At 45.6% G+C, this 19,145-nt stretch overlaps 1 protein-coding gene across 2 annotated transcripts in view; it reads left to right on the forward strand.

Annotated features, from left to right (window-relative positions):
- TLN2 (talin 2) overlaps nt 1-19,145 on the forward strand; it is a 430,025-nt gene that overhangs the window by 216,946 nt on the left and 193,934 nt on the right. For both annotated transcript variants that reach the window (XM_077472779.1, XM_077472780.1), the window contains exons 15-16: nt 6,773-6,886; nt 9,387-9,495. In XM_077472779.1, coding sequence (XP_077328905.1) covers nt 6,773-6,886; nt 9,387-9,495 — 223 coding nt within the window. The remainder of the gene's footprint in view (nt 1-6,772; nt 6,887-9,386; nt 9,496-19,145) is intronic.

Here is a 19,145-nt window from a genome sequence, read left to right on the forward strand (position 1 = left end):
CAAATGTCTTAGAAAGGAATTCCCCTCACTTTGGGAGATTTATGTTAACTTTCTGTTGTGTTTCAGGGACAGCAAGTAAAGAGAAACTTTAACAGTGGTACACAAACAGCTAAAAGTAACCTGGCAGGGGTTTTAACTTCCTCTACTCTATTCAAAATTGAAAAGAAAAGTTGGCTACACATACACTTTACTATTTATGAAAAATTTGCTGCATGAATGTGTCATGTGAAGATGCATCTATGTTAAGTTTGTGTGAATGGGGTCAAAATGAATAAAGTTTGCCTATATTCTCTCAAATTCTTGATAATGTTTTTCATTTAGAAGTATAGAGTGAATGAGGAAAAGACAACATTATGACCACTAGATGGTGCTTGTGATCATAGTAATTAAGTTTTTAAAGTGGCTATAAAGACTAAACATCTTTTACCTTAAACACTTGAGCTCCTGAAGGTTTAACCCCCTTTCACCAGGCCATTTTTTGCAATATGGTACTGCATTACTTTACCTGACAATTGCAGGTCATGCGACGCTGTACCCAAAAAGAAATGTATGTCCTTTTTTCCACCTCGGTTAGAATGGCGGTGTGTCCCAAAACGAATGGCGGTGTGTTATCCCTTTGAGGAGAGCCTTCTTAAAAAAAAATGGCTGGTCGTGGACCCCCCAGTATCCAGGTAGAAAGGGACCTGCATTTAAGGACTCTACCGACTGAGGGGATTCCAGTAATACTAATTGCCCCAGATTGGCCTTGGCGTCCTTGGTACGCCTGGTGGCGGATGCTCCTTGGTTGCCGATGCGAGAAGACCTTCTGTCACAAGGTCCGATACTCCATCAAGCTTTACCGTCGCTGGTTTTAACGACATGGCTGTTGAAAGCCAGGTGCTAAGGAACCGAGATCCGTCGGACTCAGTAATTTCCACTATGCTGAGGGCAAAAATCTTTTTTAGGAAGATAAACCATCGTACATGGAAAACGTATGTCTCTATGTGTGAGGAGATGGGGTGGCATCCACTCACCTATTTGGTGTCCAGGATCCTGCTGTTCTTATAGCTTGGAGTGGACCAGAAGTTGGCCTTGAGCACCATCAAGGGACAGATATCAGCCTTGGCTGTTTTTTTTCCAACGACCCATGGCGTCTCACTCATTGGTGAGCACCTTTGTGCAAGGTGTCCGGCATGTAGTCCTTCCGGTGCGTCCACCCCTACCTCCGTGGGATCTGAACCTGATGCTGTAGGCGCTTCAGAAACCGCCATTTGAGAACATCAGGGAAATTTCCTTGACTCTTTCTCAGAAAGTGGTCTTTCTAGTGGCGATTACATCTGCCAGGTGGGTTTATGAACTGGCGGCCTTTGTCTTGCAAGTCGCCCTATCTGGTTATCCACAGGGATAAGGTGGTGTTGCGTCCGCAACCTTCTTTTCTGCTGAAGGTGGTTTCAGCATTCCATCTCAATGAAGACATTGTGTTACTATCTCTGTGTCCTAAGCCGACACATCCGAAGGAGGTGGCTTTCCATTCCCGGGACGTAGTCCAGGCTCTAAGGGTATAGCTGTCTGCCACGGCTTCCTTCTGGAAGTCAGATTCTCTGTTTGTTTCGGTGGCTGGTCTGAAAAAAGTGCTGGCAGTCTCATCGTCCACCATTTCCAGGTGGATCAGACAGATCATGGTCCAGGCTTATGCCTTTCTTTTCTTGGCCCATTCCACCAGGGCAATTGGGACCTCTTGGACATTCCGACATCAGTCTCCTAGGTGTGTAAGGCGACGACTTGGTCATCCGTTCATACTTTCACAAAGTTCTACAAAGTTGATGTAAGCACATCTTCTGATGCCTGCTTTGGTCGCAAAGTTTTGCAGGCGGCTGTGTAATGTTGCAATTTGCACCCTTTCTTCTTGTTACAGAAAGTTAGTTAGATTTTGATTGTTAATGCATTCTGATGCATATATTGACCACAATTTCTGATGCGGTTGGTTCAGATGGTGACTCCTCCATTGGGGAGCACCTCTGGTTGTGGGTGAAGTTATGTTTGCTGTTCCCACCCCTCGTTATGACACTGCTTGGGGACGTCCCTCTGATCAAGATTAATGGAGCTGTGTCCATCAATGAACAAAAGAGAAAATAGGATTTTTGTCCAGCAATCCCGACAGGAAGGGTAAGTACCGCTTTCCCTACCTTGGCAGGATAGAGCAGCTGGGCATTCCTTGGGAGGTCGACTAGGGGGTCTCTCACTCTCCCTTTCCTCTCTCCCTCATTCCCTCCTCCCTGTGCTGGGACCGCTGTGTAACTGGGCATGAGGTGCGGTCTATGTACCTAGGCCGGTGGAGCTCCGGGCTTTGGCCGGGGGCTGCTCTGTCTGTTAGGGTCTGTTTTTTTACTTTTCTGTCCCTTTTTTCTTCGCTGTGAGGTGCTTGAGAAAAAATTTACCTCGGGAAAGGCCGTGATCATTTTGCTGAAGCCGTGGCCATTTTCCTGTAGTCTATGCAGTGTATGGGCTGTCAACCTTTTTCTAGCAGGCTTGGCGGCCATTTTCTTGGTGATTTTTGTGCTAAGGAAGGCCGGCGGCCATTTTCTTGTAGCCTCAGCATGTTTTTACCTCTAGTGCTGGGTCTGTGTACCTCAGAACAGCACAATTTTCACTCTGAGCTCTTTGTGACTGAAACAGAGCAGAGCGGTCAGCGGCAGCACATCGCAGCACTCTGTCAGGGTGGCGAGTCCTGCAGAGGGGCCCCTCAGTCTGTGAGCAGCTAGGAGGGTGGGATTTGTGTACCTTGCCTTAAGTCCCTAAGTTGTGGCAGGCGAGTGAGGGTCAGTATAGGGTCAGAAGCTGTCGCTTCTTCCCCAGACATCCCTGCTATTGCAACCTGCAAAAACTGCTTTTTTCCAGCTCAATCGGAAGGTGCAGAGGTCTGTGACCAGGACAAGAGACCCCTGGCACCATCAAAGGACAGATATCAGCCTTGGCTGTCTTTTTCCAACGTCCCTTGGCAACTCACTCATTGGTGAGTACTTTTTTTGTGCAAGGAGTTCGACTTGTATTCCCTCTGGTTCGACCACCGCTACCTCCATGGGATCTGAATCTGGTGCTATTGGCGCTTCAGAAACCGCCGTTTGAGAACATTAGGGAGATTCCCTTGTTAAAGCGGGGTTCCACCGCCGTTTTTTTTTTTTGTCTTAATCGCAATAAGTAAGTTTTCTAATTATGTGACTTACTTGTATATTTTCTAAAAGTGTCTTGCTGCCGTTTTTCGCTCGTATAAAGCCTTTAAAAAAACGTCTCCTGACGTTTTCCATTTTGCCTGTGGCCATGTGAAGCCCACAGGCATTGTCTTCCGGGACACTGTGCTGTCCCAGCATGCACCGCCCGTATAATCTCGGATCTCCTGGGCGCCGCACAGACTCCTGGGAAATTGAAAAAATTATCCCAGGAGCCCGTGCGGCCGACGGGAAGAGCTGACCTGCCGCTGAAGCCCCGCCCATTTCCGCAACAGCACCACCCCTTTCCGGAATCTCCAGGAGCAGGAGATTTGAAATAAGAAAAAAAGAGAAGACATCAGCAAGGTAAGGGGGATATCTAGCGATTAGGGAAGCAGATGATCACATAGGCATAGGACTAGGAATTCGGGTGGAGCTCCGCTTTAACTCTTTCTCAGAAAGTAGTCTTTCTAGGGGCAATTACATCTGCCTGGAGGGTTTCTGAGTTGGCGGTCTTGTCATTCCAGTCTTCCTTCCTGGTCATCCACAAGGATAAGGTGGTGCTATGTCCACAGCCCTCTTTCCTTCCAAAGGTGGTTTCGACATTGCATCTAAATGAGGACATTGTGTTTACCATCCTTATGTCCTAAGCCGACACACCCGAAGGAGGTTGCCTTACATTCCCTGGACGTGGTCCAGGCTCTACGGGTGTATCTGTCTGTTACGGCTCCCTTCCGGAAGTCAGACTCTGTTGCTCGGTGGATGGTCCGAAAAAGGGTCTAGCGGTTTCATCATCCACCATTTCTCGGTCGATCAGACCGATCATGGTTCTGGCCTATGCCTTAATGGGGCAGGTGCCCCCTTTTCCTGTCACGGCTCATTCCACCAGAGCAATTGAAATCTCCTGGGCTTTCCAGACGTCTGTCTTCCAGGTGTGTAACCTTGGTCGTCCGTTCACACTTTCACACTTTCACTATATTTTACAAAGTTGACGTAAGCGCATCTTCGGATACTTGCATTGGCCGCAAAGTTTTGCAGGTGGCTGTGTAAGGTTGCAATTTATATTTTTTGTAAGTTACACGTTTGTTGTAAACGTCTCTTTTGATGCATAAGTTGGCTGCTGGTTTTGATAGCGGCCGTTTAAGATGGCAACTCTTCTGTTGAGGTGTTCCTTTTGTTGTGGGTGAAGTTATGTTTTGCTGTTTCCACCCCTCGTTTTTTTTTTACACTGCTTGGGAACGTCCCTAAGGTCAAGAATTAAAGGGCCTCTATCCATCAATGAACAAAAGAGAAAATGGGAGTTTTGTACTCGCCGTAAAATCCTTTTCTCTGAAGTTCATTGACGGACACAGCACCCAACCCTCCTATTTATATTTGTACTGCTTTTTGACAAACTGAGCTGCAGGAAGCCGGTTGAGGGGTTATAGACAGAGGGACCGCCCCCTGGGCAGTGCTGTGCAGTCGTGCCATTTTTACATGTTCTGCCTAGTCCTCTCCTAAAGGTGGCATGATAACCTCAAGGTCAAGAATTAAAGGATCTGTGTCCGTCAATGAACTTTAGAGAAAAAGATTTTACGGTGAGTACAAAAATCCAATTTTCCTCAGCATGAGATTTCGTGACACAATGGACAAATTGCCCTTAAAGTTAGAATAGCAGTCAAGTTTTAACTGAACCTAAATCTACTCCCACCCCCATTCTAAGACTATCTACCCTGTAAAAGAAAAGGTTGGAATACTTGCCTATTGTCACATGATTGAGTCCCAGTGCTGGTTTCAGTGTAGAGAGAAGACTGACAATGGCTGTAGAGCCTGGGTAATGATGTCACCCATAGGCTTACTCTAGGGCAGCCGTTTTCTGCTTTCTCTGTTCTACACTGAAGTTGGCACTGGGGGACGATCATGTGACCAGATTGGAGCTGCTTCAGAATAGCTTAGTATAAGCATCTTTTACAGGGTAGATAGAATAGTCTTAGAATGAGGGTGGAAGTAGATTTAGGTTTAGTTAGAATTTGACTGAAATTTTCACTTTAAGGGCTAAAAATTGTCCAATGTCATAAAATCTCATGCTGAGGAAACAATAATTTATGTTCTGTTATGGAACTAGGAGCCCATGTCAGGGTGGGTTGCTGTTTGAGACTTCACTGTCAATACCAGTGCTGAAATTGGGAACTACAGTACATACTCTGGTTCTCAATCATGTGATCAATATGGCAACCAGTTATAGTGATTGTGTCCACTTGACGGTTGATACTGTAATAAAAGTCTTTAAGCATGGAATTTAAACTGTATATGTCCTTCTAAAAAAGAAAAAAATGGTAGATACTATGGTGCTCTATAGAACTTACGCAATAATAATGTTTTTACCATCTACATTCAGGGACAGATTGAACCAATGTTCCTTTTTCCTTATCGGTAATCTATTCTGCTTGTTCATCACTACATTATATGCTGAGAGTTTAGCTTCTCTGTGTAATAGTTAGTGATACTTTGTCTTTTTTTTTTTTTTTGTTAAAAACCACAAGCATGTTATACTCGCCTGCTCTGTTGCAGTGGATTTGCACAGAGCAGCCTGGATCCTTCTCTTCTCTGGTCCCACTGCTGGTGCTCCTTGCCCCTCCCTTCTGTTGGGTGCCCCCACAGCAAGGAGCTTGCTAGGGTGCACCTGAGCTCAGGAATGGAGCAGTGGCCTGCCCCTTTCTCTATCCTCATTGGCTGACTGACTTTGGCAGCAGTGGGAGCCAATGGCACTGCGCTGCTGTCTTATCCAATGAGGAGGGGAGTCCCGAGCAGCCGAGACACTTCTGCAACAACGCTGGGTCTAGATGGACCTTAGGTAAGCATTAGGGGGCAGACAGAAGGCTCTTTATCTTAATGCATAGAAGGCATTAAGATAAAAAACCTTCTGCCTTTTTAATCACTTTAAGTCATAGCCCCCCCCCCACACACACACACACACACACACACACACACACACACACACACACACACACACACACACACACACACACACACACACACACACACACCTGTTTCTCTGCAGTTTGCTTGTTTGAATTGTAGAGGAACATTGTGAATCATTTCTGTGTAAGTCGCTGGCTTATTAAATGCCTAGTTTTTGCTCATCCTTTCAATTAATCTGATCCTAAACAGCCCCACCATATGTCAACACTAATTAACAGAATAATTTGTCTCATAACCTACTTTTTTATCTTAAGCAAAATAATAAATACATCAAGTTTAAAAAACACAGCAAGAAATATTTGCAGTAATCTGTAAGCATGTGTATACTATGGGGATCAAAGAACACGCATTTGCTCTGTTCCTGCTTATTGGGTACATTTGATGGGTAGCGCTGTAAGGTAAAAGCTGAATAATTTTACAAGAAATGAGGCATAACAGCTGTCAGTGTGTAGTTTTGCAATTTACTATTTAAGGAAACTTGACCTAATAAAAGGTTGGGGGGGGGGGGGGGGTTTCTGTGAAATGTTCTTTGCCGTCAATGCATGAGTTGAAATTTGGTCAGATAGCAATATGTGAAAGAATCGGGCAGCTTTCTGCTGGAAATTAATTTGTTTTTTCCTGTACAGACTTCAGCTCAGCAGGCTCTGATGGGAACCATTAACACCAGCATGCATGCAGTTCAACAAGCACATGATGATCTGAGCCAGGTGGACAATCTGCCACCGCTGGGACATGACATGGTAAGATGGACGTAATGAAAGTGATTTCTTCATTTACATTAACATAGATTACTGTATTTTGTTGACAAGATTTCATATTCAAGGGGAGGATCTGACCTAAATCTATAGCAGTTTTCAGTCACACGTGGCATCCTTGGATATATCGGGGCTCTGTAGTATAAAATAAAATTAAAGATGAAAAAACCTTGCAAGCTGCCAGAGATGTTTACTTGAAATAACCTTAATATAGATATCTGCAGTCATTTCAGCTGCTGGCACTAATCCTACTCCCATACATATGTGCTCAATAGTGAATAATACAGACCAATGTGCCAAGCTGTACACTTAAATCCTGCAATGCAACAAATCTATATACATCCAATGCAAATTAAAATCAATTTTGTTAATAATACATTATATTAATAAAGTTCTGACATGCTAGTGATATAAATGATGGTTTCCTAATCATTTAAATGTAATAAACACGAATTGGCAAAAAAAAGTAGTCCTTATAAAATTTTCCATGTAGTTGAAACTGTGATCCTTATATTTTTTCTGTAGTGGAAACTTTGATGGTGCTTCGAACTTAATCCAAATGTGTCATCAAACTTGTGCCCCCCCCTTTCCCCCTTTGTTGTAGTCCTCACCTTAGGGCGTGTGACCGCACACTTAAAAAATAAGTACCGTATATACTCGAGTATAGGTCGATCCGAATATAAGCCGAGGCCCCTAATTTACCACAAAAAAACTGGGAAAACTTATTGACTCGTGTATAAGCCGAGGGTGAGACATGCAGCAGCTACTGTTACAGCTTAAAAGAGTGGAAAAGAGGGTCAACAATGCCCATCTGCAGCTGCATACCTCCCTGTGTCCATCCCTGTGTCCATCCCTGTGTCCCGTCCATCACTGTGTCCATCCCTGTGTCCCGTCCATCCCTGCGTCCATCCCTGTGTCCATCCCTGTGTCCCGTCCCTCCCTGTGTCCATCCCTGTGTCCCATTCCTCCCTGTGTCCCGTCCATCCCTGTGTCCATCGCAGCCTACCTGTGCCAATCTGCAACCTTTTTGCCTTCTGCAGCCTCTGTGTGCCATGCCGCACCTCTCCTCCTCGTCTGACAGACGGCAGCCATTCCACTGTTCAAAAGCTGCGCCTCTCTGTCTGTGATAGGCGGAACACTCAATTTCCTAGCAGTCAGTGTTCCGCCTATCACGGACATCCTCCCATCCTCGTCCGTAGTATGAGAATGAGCGGATGTCCATGATAGGCGGAACACTGACTGCTGAGAAATTGAGTGTTCCGCCTATCACAGACAGGGAGGCGCGGCTTTTGAATAGTGGAATGGCCGCCGTCTGCCTACCTGATCTGCGTGACTCGAGTATAAGCCGAGGGGGGCACTTTCAGCCTAAAAAAAGGGGCTGAAAATCTCGGCTTATACTCGAGTATATACGGTATGTGTTTTTTTTGTTTTGTTTTTTGCTAATCATACTTGACTCAGACCGATGCTGCAGCTGTCCCCCGGCTTCTCTGCATTGAGAATCGAGCCAACGAACACCGCCAATGGCTCGGTTCTCACGCCTTCCTGAGCGGAGTGTTGTGATAGTCAGCATCGTTCCTAGTCTGCTTCTCCATGCTCATTGGAGCAATGAGCTGTGGAGAGGCAGGGAGAGGTCAGCTCAACGGCTCACTGAGACTTCCATCAATCAAGGTAGCTGTTCGATCCAGACATGGGAAGTCGGGATGACGTTCTGCCTTGACTGATTGCAGTGACGTCAGCAGAGAGCAGACTTCAGACGGCTCTCCTCTGAAAACGGGTCACAGGAGTGCATAACGTATTGCACTCCTGTGACCCTTAGGAGAAGCCCAGCCTAAAAAGTTCAGGCTGGACTTCTCCTTTACGTTTGGTCTCCAGGGTCATCCAGGGTACTCTCACACTATGGGTGCTTCACGCACCAATCTATATCTGACAGAGATAATAAAAACCCAATAAGGTCGTATGTCCTTCCGCTCCTCTGCAGCTGATTGTGTTAGCGTTGGAGTTGCTTCCTACACGCCCTGTCCCCTCCCCAACGCGTGTCGACACTTGGATGGCGTGTCTTCCTCAGGGGGACTACGATATTAGACCAAACTTAAGTGTGCAGTCACACGCCCTGAGGTGAGGAGAACTGCCGGGGGGGGGGGGGGGGGGTGCACAATATTTATAAGGATCACAAAGTTTCAACCACATGGAAAATTTTATAAGGACTTTTTTGATAATTCCTGTTTATTACACTTTAATGGTTAAAATGATCATTTATATTACTAGCACGTTTGCACTTTATTAATAGAATGTATCATTCATTATATGGATTTTAATTTGCATTGACTGTATATATATTTGTTGCACTACAGGATTTATTTAAGTGTACAGTGCGGCACATTGGTCTGTATTATAAAGTAAATAAAATTGCTTGTTTTAAGCTTTTTTTTCCTGTTGGCTATATATTTAAGCCTTGGCTTTTACATTTTATGCATTTATATTACAGGCATCCAGGGTCTGGATTCAAAACAAAGTAGATGAGTCGAAACATGAGATTCACTCCCAGGTGGATGCCATAACTGCGGGAACTGCATCAGTCGTGAACCTGACTGCAGGTATATTTACTAAACAACTATCTGTGTCCTGGGACTTAATTAAGAAAAAAGTTGGTGAGAGATATATAGACACCACCACTTCTGAGTTCTCATTCTTTAAATGCTAGTTCCATCACTGTAAGGCCTCATGCACACTGGACTTTTTTTTTTTTAAACAGATATTTATTTGAAGTCAAATCAGCATTACAATATCGCATCATTAAAGTCATACATTTGGTAGCATAAAAAACAGGGTATGAATAGCAGATAACTATGTTGTTGGCCTCAGCACATCAGTTACTTTACAATGCCTATTTAAGGTGAACCAAACATCAGAGTATAACAATGCGTGACATTGATGAGTCCTATGGCCTAATACCCACTAATAATACCAGTGTAGGCCCCACCGAGAAGGGGGTCTGAGAGAGAGAGCCCCAGCATCAGGCACCACCACACTTTCCCAGTCCATGCTCCAGCATATTAACGATTAGACTCAATCCAACCCGACCAGATCTTGTCAAATTTATCTGGGCATTGCCTGCTCTGATATGTAAGCCTGTAAAGGGGGAGCCCTGAGTTTACAGAAAGGCACCAGGCGACTTTCGTAGGTGGCTTCAATGATTACCATTTGCATAAAACGGGGAAAATGTCAAACAGTTTGGTATATTGGTCACCCTGCACTTCTTCAAGGTAACAAAGTAGGAGGGTCAGAGGGTCAAGAGATGTCTGCGTCCCACATACCCCGGTCAATGTGTCAGCTACTTCTTGCCAATATGGTTGAAGTTTAGGGCGCTCTCCTGGCTACATCTGGGGCATAGCGGGTTATGTTCGGGATAGATGCGGGCTAGTCACTGCAGGGTGTAGTAGGCCCTATGGATAAATTTAAGCTATATGAATCTATCCTTTGCCGCTATCATTGAACGTATATATGTAGAGACACAGTCCTCCCATTGCTCGTCGTCGAGTGTGGGGATGTCTATTTTCCACTTGTCTAGGGATTTGGTCTGCTTAATATCACACGTAAGATATAAATATAAGGAGGAGAGGGCTTTTCCCCATGCTACTGGAGATCAAAAGATGCTCTACAGAGTCTGACTCCGGGGTTAATGTTTCCAGAAACTGGGCTCCAGAGGTGTGCTTTAGCTGCCAGTAGCAGAACTCCCTGGATCTAGGTAGTGCCTACAGGGTCCTAAGGTCAATGAATGTTATCAGTTTTCGCATCCTTGACAATATACTTAATAGTTGTGATCCCTTTCTGTGCCCAAATTGAGGGGTCCTGCAAAGTGAAGAGATGGTGAAACATTGGATTTTCCCAGAGCGGCGTGTGGGGAGAGATGTGAAATGGCTTTTTGTAAATTGCTCTAGCTTTCTGCCAGGCTCTCACAGTGGTCTGCATAGGGACAGTTATAGCCGTGCAAGCCCATCTGTCGCTAAAGGCAAGATTGCTAAGGGCAGCATATGATCCCAGAATAGCCGCTTCCAGGGTGACTGCTGGGTTCAATCTGGGCTGGGAGAACCACCACTGTATGGTGATAAGGATGGCAGCCCAATAATAGAGCAGGAAGTTGGGGAGGGCCAGTCCTCCACTCGAAAGAGGGAGGTACAGAACGCGCCTTGCCAACGAGGGGATCTCCCCACCCAGATAAAGGACATCAGCATCCCCTCCAATCGCTTGAAAAAGCTCTTGGGGAGATGTATTGGAGTGTTTCTAAAATAAATAAAGAATTTTAGGAAGGAACACCATTTTCACTAGGTTGACCCTGCCAACTGGTGTAAGGTGAAGGGCTTGCCAGGCAGTACACTTGGAGCTGACTTGTGTCATAAGGGGCTGTAAGTTATGCTTCGGGTAGTCTGTTATCTCCCCGGTTACCCTGAACCCTAAGTATTTCATATTATCAACCCACTGGAGCTGCATCTGGGTTTTGGGGCCTAGTGATGTAGGGGGAAAAGAACAGATTTGTCCCAATTTATGCGTAGGCCTGAATTTTCTAAATCTATTGAATATGGATATGGCTTTGTGGAGGTATGTGGATGCGTCGGCCAGGTAGAGGGCGTTGTCCGCATATAAGGAAAGTTTTTCTTCAATGGTCCCTACTCGGATACCCCTGACCTCCCCGTTTGACCAAATGAGGGCTGCCAGAGGTTCCATCGCCAGGGCAAAAAGCCCCAGGGATAGAGGGCAGCCCTGCCTTGTTCCTCGGTTCAGCAGAAATGATTCCGATAGACGAGCATTAGTGTACACCCTGGCTTGCGGATTGGCATACTTCTTAATCCATAACTGAAATTTAGGACCAAAACCGAATTTGAAAAGGACTGCCCATAGGTATCTCCATTCCACAGAGTCGAAGGCCTTTTCCATGTCCAGAGAGGCTACCACACCCCCGTCATGACCGGCTTTAGCTATATGGTTAAAGAGTCTTCTGATATTAATGTCTGTATACCTGCCTGGCATGAATCCCGTTTAATTACGGTGAACCAGTGCTGTGATAACTGTGCTGAGTCAGTTGGCCAGGATTTTGGCCAATGTTTTTGCTTCAACGTTGTTGAGGGAGATAGGCCGGTATGATGAGCAGAGGGAAGGGTCCTTCCCAGCTTTGGCAATCATAACGATGACTGCCTCACCCATAGAACCTGGAAGGGATTGTAATTCCTCCATTCTAGTCATCATCGCGTGGAGCATAGCAGTCAAGATGTCTGGGTACTGTTGGTAAAATTCTATGGGTATACCGTCTGGGCCAGGGGTTTTGCCCGGCTGCATATTTTTAAGTGCCTTAAGTGTTTAATCGACAGTGATGGCTCTATCTAGGTCCCACTTATACTTGTCAGGATGGGGATGTCAACGTCTGCCAGGTAAATTGATAGTTCATCATCACTATAATCCACCCTGGGAGAGTAGAGTGTTGCATAGTAATTGACGAATCGTTCACTAATCTCCTCCGGTGCGTATAGGAGATCCCCACTAGGACCCAGAATGTGAGGTATACTATTCCCCCCAGATTGTTACCTGGAAAGCCACGCCAACAGTTGACCTGACCTTTCCCCCAGCTCAAATAGGCGTTGGGACTGAGCAAGCGTCTTTTTTTTTTTTTTTTTTTTTGAGTGAGCGAGGTATGAAGGGAGAGAACTTCCCTGGTCAGGGACTGCAGACAGGCATAGTGTTGGGGGTCCCTAGAGCTTACATATAACGTCTCCTGCACAGCAGCTGCTGACTCTTCCTCAGTCAATGCGGACCTTCTCTCTTTCCTAACTATGGCTATTATGTCCTGGTTATTCCCTCTCGAACGCCTTGAAGGCATCCCATACCAACGTGAGGTCAGCAGAGCCCGCGTTGGTCGCCCAATACCCCTCCTTCTCAACCCTGAATTGAGTGTCCAAGTCCGGGTCTGAGACCCAGAACCTAGAGAGCCTCCAAAGTTTATTTTTGGGGGTGCCCTGGCCGTTTATTTTCAAAAGGAGAGGCGCGTGATCGATAAACTTCTAGGACCGACCCTACCGCAAAGATCAGGTTCATGCGGGAGAAGGATCTATGCCTTGCGGAATGGCACGTGTAGACACGGGACTGAGGATGCCTCCACCACCACACATCTGTCAGCCCATAGGTGTCGGCCCACCTCTGGAGGCCAGAGTAATGGGAGACGGCAGCGGAAATCCCATCTAAGGTCAGGTCAGGGGCCATGTTAAAGTCTCCCAGCAATACCATATGGTCCACTGCAAATTCTGCAAGTTTGGAGGTTATTTTGCTCAGTATGACCAGTGATGCCGGGGGCGGTACATATAGACCCACAATTGACCATGTCTGGGAGAATATCCGGGTGTTCACGATAACATATTTGCCATCGAGGTCCAGCGCCACATCCAGACCTTTAAAGGGCAGTGACTTATTTACTAGGCTCACCTCTCACAAAGGTGGAGTTGGTAGAATTGTAGTGACTACCCACCCTTGGTTTCTTGAGGGCTAGGGTTTTGCTGCCTACTAGGTGGGTTTCCTGGAGTATACATATGTGGGGTTTCTATGTCTTAATAAATTGGAATACAAGTGATCTTTTAACTGGTGATTTCAGACCCCTCGTGTTCTAGTACATAATGTTAAGAGTAGACATGAGGGGAGAGCAAATCTGGGAGTACAGGATTATGCCGTGGACTACTCATTAGATGCGATGCCTGGACCTAGAACAGGCAGGAGCAACATATGTGCAGTGCTGACAGGAAAATGAAGGCAAGCGATATTGGTACATCAATACATCTTAAAAAGGAATTAAAACTTTTAAAAAAAAACGGCCCAGAAGGGGCAACCATCTCCACCCCCCACCCCGCCCGTTCCCCTAGAACTGGGAAGAGCTTCCATCCCCAAGTCCCAACTCAGCTCGCTGGCTGCGAAATGGGGGTCTGTGCAAGAGGCAAGCTGGGCTCTTCCGGATCTCATGCGAGGGGTGGGGGGGGGGGGCCTCTTGTGCGTGGCAATGCTCCACGAGATGCTCCTCCACCAGTGACTGAAGCACTGCTTGCGTCTCATAAAGGTTTCTGTGATGAGGCAAGGGGAATAAACAGGCAGTTCATCCCATAGCAGTGGTATAATAATCCACCTGGTAAACATAAGTGGTGCAAAGTAGTCCTCCAGGGAACCAGTAGGTAGAATGCTGGCACATGAGCAAGTCCCCTGATCTAGGGCAGGGGCACAGGCACATATTTTAGGTTACTGTGAACAAAAAAACAGCAACTAGGAACCGTGATGTAAAAACTGAAGGGGGGAGGGGACCAGGCATGAACGAGTCCAGAACCGGGGTGCCTGGGTTCTGCCCCATTTAACTGCTCCCGGGGTCTGCCAAACATAACTCAGGAGGGGGGGTAACAGGGGGCACGCTAAGTCAGTCATCAGTATCGGGGGAGAGCAAAGAACCAGGGAGGAAACGAACAGTCAACCAGGGGAGCCTCCATCAATCAAAGGAGAAAATGCAAATCGGGGGGGCATCAAAGTTTAGGGCCTCTGGCAGGACTGACAGAGTTCGGGGAGCCCCCCGTCCCAGTGCAAATGAAGGAGGAAAGTGGTGTATTCATGTTCTGCCATGTCAGAGATGTGGCAGCAGGGAATCCAGCCAAGCGCAGGCCTCTCTTGGTGACTGGAAGAAGCGCAACAATTCCATGTCCTGGACACGGAGGTGCGCTGGAAAGAGGACACTGTAGCAAATGTTCCGGGGCTCTCATGGCTGCCTTCACTTCATTGAATGATTTTCGTTGCTTCTGCGTTTCGATGGAATAGTCTGGAAAAATCATCAGTTTGGCGTTGTGGAGCCGCAGTTCTCCCTGAGGGCCCGGCTTAAGCGGGACACAGTGGGCCCTCTCCACAGTGTATTGAGGGGAAAAGCGGCCATCAGGGAGGAGACCACGAAGCATGTCCTCCACAAATCCAGTCGGGTTCTCCCCTCGGTACCTTCAGGCACACCGATGATTCGGGGGTTGTTCCTCCTGTTCTGATTTTTAGCATCATCCACGCGGTATTCAAGAGCCTTAACTCTGGTCTGAATGGTGCGGAGGGCTGTCGAATGCTCCACAGCCTCGTCCTCTGTAAGGCCAATCCTCTGCTCCGTCTCAGTAACTGGAGTGGAGCTTGTCCAGGTCTTGACGGATTAGGCCTACATCCATCTGCACCTCCTCGATCTTGGCGGTGATGGTCGACTGGCAGGTAGCTATGGCTGCCATCACCTCTGCCAGCCAGGGTGGTCTGGGCTCAGTCTCCTCCATCCTCAGGGTCTGTGAGGCCACGCGTGAGCAGCTTCTGGAGTGTGGCTGTGCTCGAATGACGAGAGTCGTCAGCGTGGCCTCTTCTTGTGGGGGGAATTTTAATCCGTTTTCCCCTGCCGGACTGTGTTCGGGAGGATCTGCCCCTCATCTGGGTGGTAGCAAGAGGTAAGATGAGGAGTTAGCCCCGGTGGAAACGGATAATAGGGAGAAAGCTGGTGGCGCTGATGGAGTGTGCACATCGCCATCCTGGACACGCCCCCACACTGGACGTTTTTACAGCTGCCGTTTTTGGTTTCAAGCACTTGCTTCTGCTGCCAGTAAACTCCCCAGCATATGCTATCCTATGTGTCCATGCCCACATAGACTGTTATCAGCATTTTCTGGCTAGAAAAAACCCCAGAACCTGTCTGTTTTTAACAGGAGTTTTTCAGCTGTAAAAACGCTCTGACTGATAAAAGCTTAAGAATTTTTTTGAGCCATAAGTTTTTGTAGGAGTATAGTTTTGCTAAAAAAACTCAACAGCTAAAAAAACTCTACTGCAGAAACATTGCAAAACTCATTCTACAGCTAATGCTATTGCCGTTTTTTATAATATCCAGTGTGCATGAGGCCTAATGCTGGTTTTCTGCTTCACTGATCCAGAAAAATTTGCACATTAGAATTTTAGACTATTTAGATATTTAGATAGATATTTTTTTACTGCATTAGAAATGTTTGCTGAAATTTACACTCACCCTACAGTTTATTAGGTGCACCTTGCTAGTACCAGGTTAGACCCTCTTTTGCCTTCAGAACTGCCTTAATTCTTTGTGGCATGGATTCAACAAGGTGTTGGAAACATTTCTCAGAGATTTTGGTCCACATTGACATGATAGAATCACACAGTTGCTACAGATTTGTCAGCTGTGCATCAATGATGTGAATCCCCTGTTCCACCACATCTGAAAGGTGTTCTATTGGATTGAGATCTGGTGACTGTGGAGACCGTTGGAGTACAGTGAACTCATTGTCATGTTCAAGAAATCCATTTGACACTGTAGTCATAAGGGGATTGACGTGGTCAGCAACATTACTCAGGTCGTCAGTGGCATTAAAACAATGTTCAATTCAATTGATACGAAGGGCCCCAAAGTTTGCCAAGAAAATATCCCCCCCACACCATTTCACCACCAACCTGAACCGTTGATACAGGCAGGATGGATCCATACTTTCAAGTTTATGCCAAATTCTGACCCTACCATCTGAATGTCACAGCTGAAATGGACACTCATCAGACCAGCAACGTTTTTCCTATCTTCTATTGTCCAATTTGGGTGAGCCTGTGTTGTAGCATCAGTTTCCTGTTTTTAGCTGACAGGAGTGGCACCTGGTGTGGTCTGCTGTAGCTCATCTGCTTCAAGATTCGATGTGTTGTGCATTTAGAGATGGTATTCTACATACCTTCGTTGTAACGGGTGGTTATTTGAGTTACAGTTGCCTTTCTATCATCTCAAACCAGTCTGCCCATTCTCCTCTGACATCAACAAGGCATTTTTTCCACACGACTGCCACTCAATGGAGGTTTTCTCTTTTTCAGACCATTCTCTGTAAATCTTAGAGATGGTTGTGCGTGAAAATCCCAGGAGATCAGCGATTTTTTTTTTCAATATTCAGACCAGCCCTCCCCTTTCTTCCCCATTTTGATGCTCATATTGAACTTTAGCAAGTCATCTTCACCACGTCTAGATGCCTAAATGCATTGAGTTGCTGCCATTGGATTGCAATTGTGTTACCAAGCAATTGAACAGGTGTACAGTGGAACCTTGGATTACGAGCATAATCCGTTCCAGGAGAATGCTTGTAATCTACAGCACTCGCATATCAAAGCGAGTTTCCCCATAGAAGTCAATGGAATCAGAAAGGGAGGAAAGCTTTGGAATGATCTATGTCTTCATTACAGGTTTTCTAAGACGCTACTGGTCACTTTTTTTTCTCTTCTGTTTCAAGCATACCAATGTCTCTTCTGAAGACTGATAATTTGAAATATGTAGCAGCCTAGATCATCTAAACAACCCCGGTCTTGTAATTTGGTTTTCAGCTTCAATATCTTTTAGTTTGAGATGGCAGGGAGGCTAACAGGTGCCGGTGGATAGTCTCAAGAATATGTGCATTGAAAATTCACTTGGTTAAGCTGTCAATTTTTTAGGTCACTAAAGTCAAGGTGATTTGTAGTGAGAGACTTTGTGCATAAAATTAGCGCATGATAACAAAACAAAAGTTTCCGTATGCATCTCAGTGTGCAATTGTTAAGTTTGAGTAGAACATACCTTTAATTGTTTAAGGCCAGCCAAAAACTGAGCAAATTTATTTTAATACAAATGTTTTTATTGGGTAAAAAAAAAAGACCAATAAACAGTTACAAAATTTGTTGGGATGCAACCCATAGAGAAACATAGATCGTGTATCAATTAGCATCGTCTCATAAAATGCGTAATACAGTGTATGATGGATGAAGCACAAAGAATAGTAGCATTGCAGACCAGCAAATAGTACTACTGCAGCTTTCAGAGCATCAGAACAAAGTATAAAGTATAAACAGTAACAACAATCTTGTAAGACTGAGAAATATAATGTCTTCGTTCTGTGCTTACAATAATGTCTGAGCAAATTTCTTACCTACCTGCAACTACCTCGATTCCACCATCAACACAGGCAGTGTTGACAGGAGAATGCCTCCTGCAGAGCCATTGTGTTCTCCCAGCAGGGGAAGCCGTTACTGCCAGGAGAAAACACCAATAATTACTATAATCACATGTAAAATCCAGCAGGCTACTTATACCCAAGTTGATCTATCAACTTGGGTACATTCAGCCTGCCCATACATGGTTTGAATCTTTGAACCACTTATGGCCGGCTTAACTGGCTGTGGGAGGTGGCTTCAGTCGGCTACAAGCTAAAGTTTCACACACAACCCTCGCCTCGGTTTATTATATCGACTTTCCTGTGTCATCAAACAAGTCAGCAAAGCCTACAAGTAGCCCTCTTTGATCTTCTGGATAAATAGGTCTTTGACCAGGTTCCTGCTGCAGAATGGTTTTCAGGGTTTTGGGGGTAATTCACACAGCAATGGACAGCTATCGGAGCACTTTACTTCTCCAGCAGCCTTCTGTTTCCAAAATGCGGTAAGGAGCAGTGTGTTGCACAATTCAGCACATCACACCTTTCTGTTTTTGTACATGCTTTATTTGAAGTGAACAAAAATACACTTCATGTTGCTGTACAGCAACACTATGCACTGCGCTGCTGTACAGTGCCATGTGGTTCTGTACAGCACTCTGCAATAAAATTCAGCATATCTGCATTTTAACGCAGTATGAATGGGACAGTGCACCAAACGCCTATCACTGTACTATGTGTAAATTCGCCCTTACGCTAACCTGTTGTTGGTTTTTAAATTCATAAGGGGGCATCTGGCCAATCATTGATTTTAAAGTGCTGAATGTCTAATTTGAGCTCAGCAATTCCAAAAGTAATCCACCAGGTCTGTCACTGCCTCCCTTCCAGGGAGACCACCTGGTTTCTACTGATTTGAAGGACACACACCTTCATTAGCTTATATTTCTAGGTCCCAAGAATTTCTATGCATTTCTGGGAGTTCTTGCACTTTCAGTTTGTCGTCCTACCTCTCTGCTGCCCTACAGCGCTTCACCAAGGTTCTGGCCCCAATTACAAGTGACACTTGAAAAATGTGAATACCGTGCAAAAGTTCATTTATTTCACTAATGCAATTTAAAAGGTGAAACAAATATATGAGATACTCATTACATGCAGAGCAAGATAGTTCAAGCCATGATTTGTCATAATTGTGATGATTATGGCTCATGAAAACCCCAAATCCACAATCTGAGAAAATTTGAATATTACATGCAATCAATAAAACAAGGATTGTACAT

This window comes from Lithobates pipiens, unplaced genomic scaffold (assembly GCF_037356315.1).
Source record: "Lithobates pipiens isolate NorthernLeopardFrog02 unplaced genomic scaffold, aLitPip1_a1.2 Scaffold_8, whole genome shotgun sequence".
NCBI classification, from domain to species: Eukaryota; Metazoa; Chordata; class Amphibia; order Anura; family Ranidae; genus Lithobates; species Lithobates pipiens.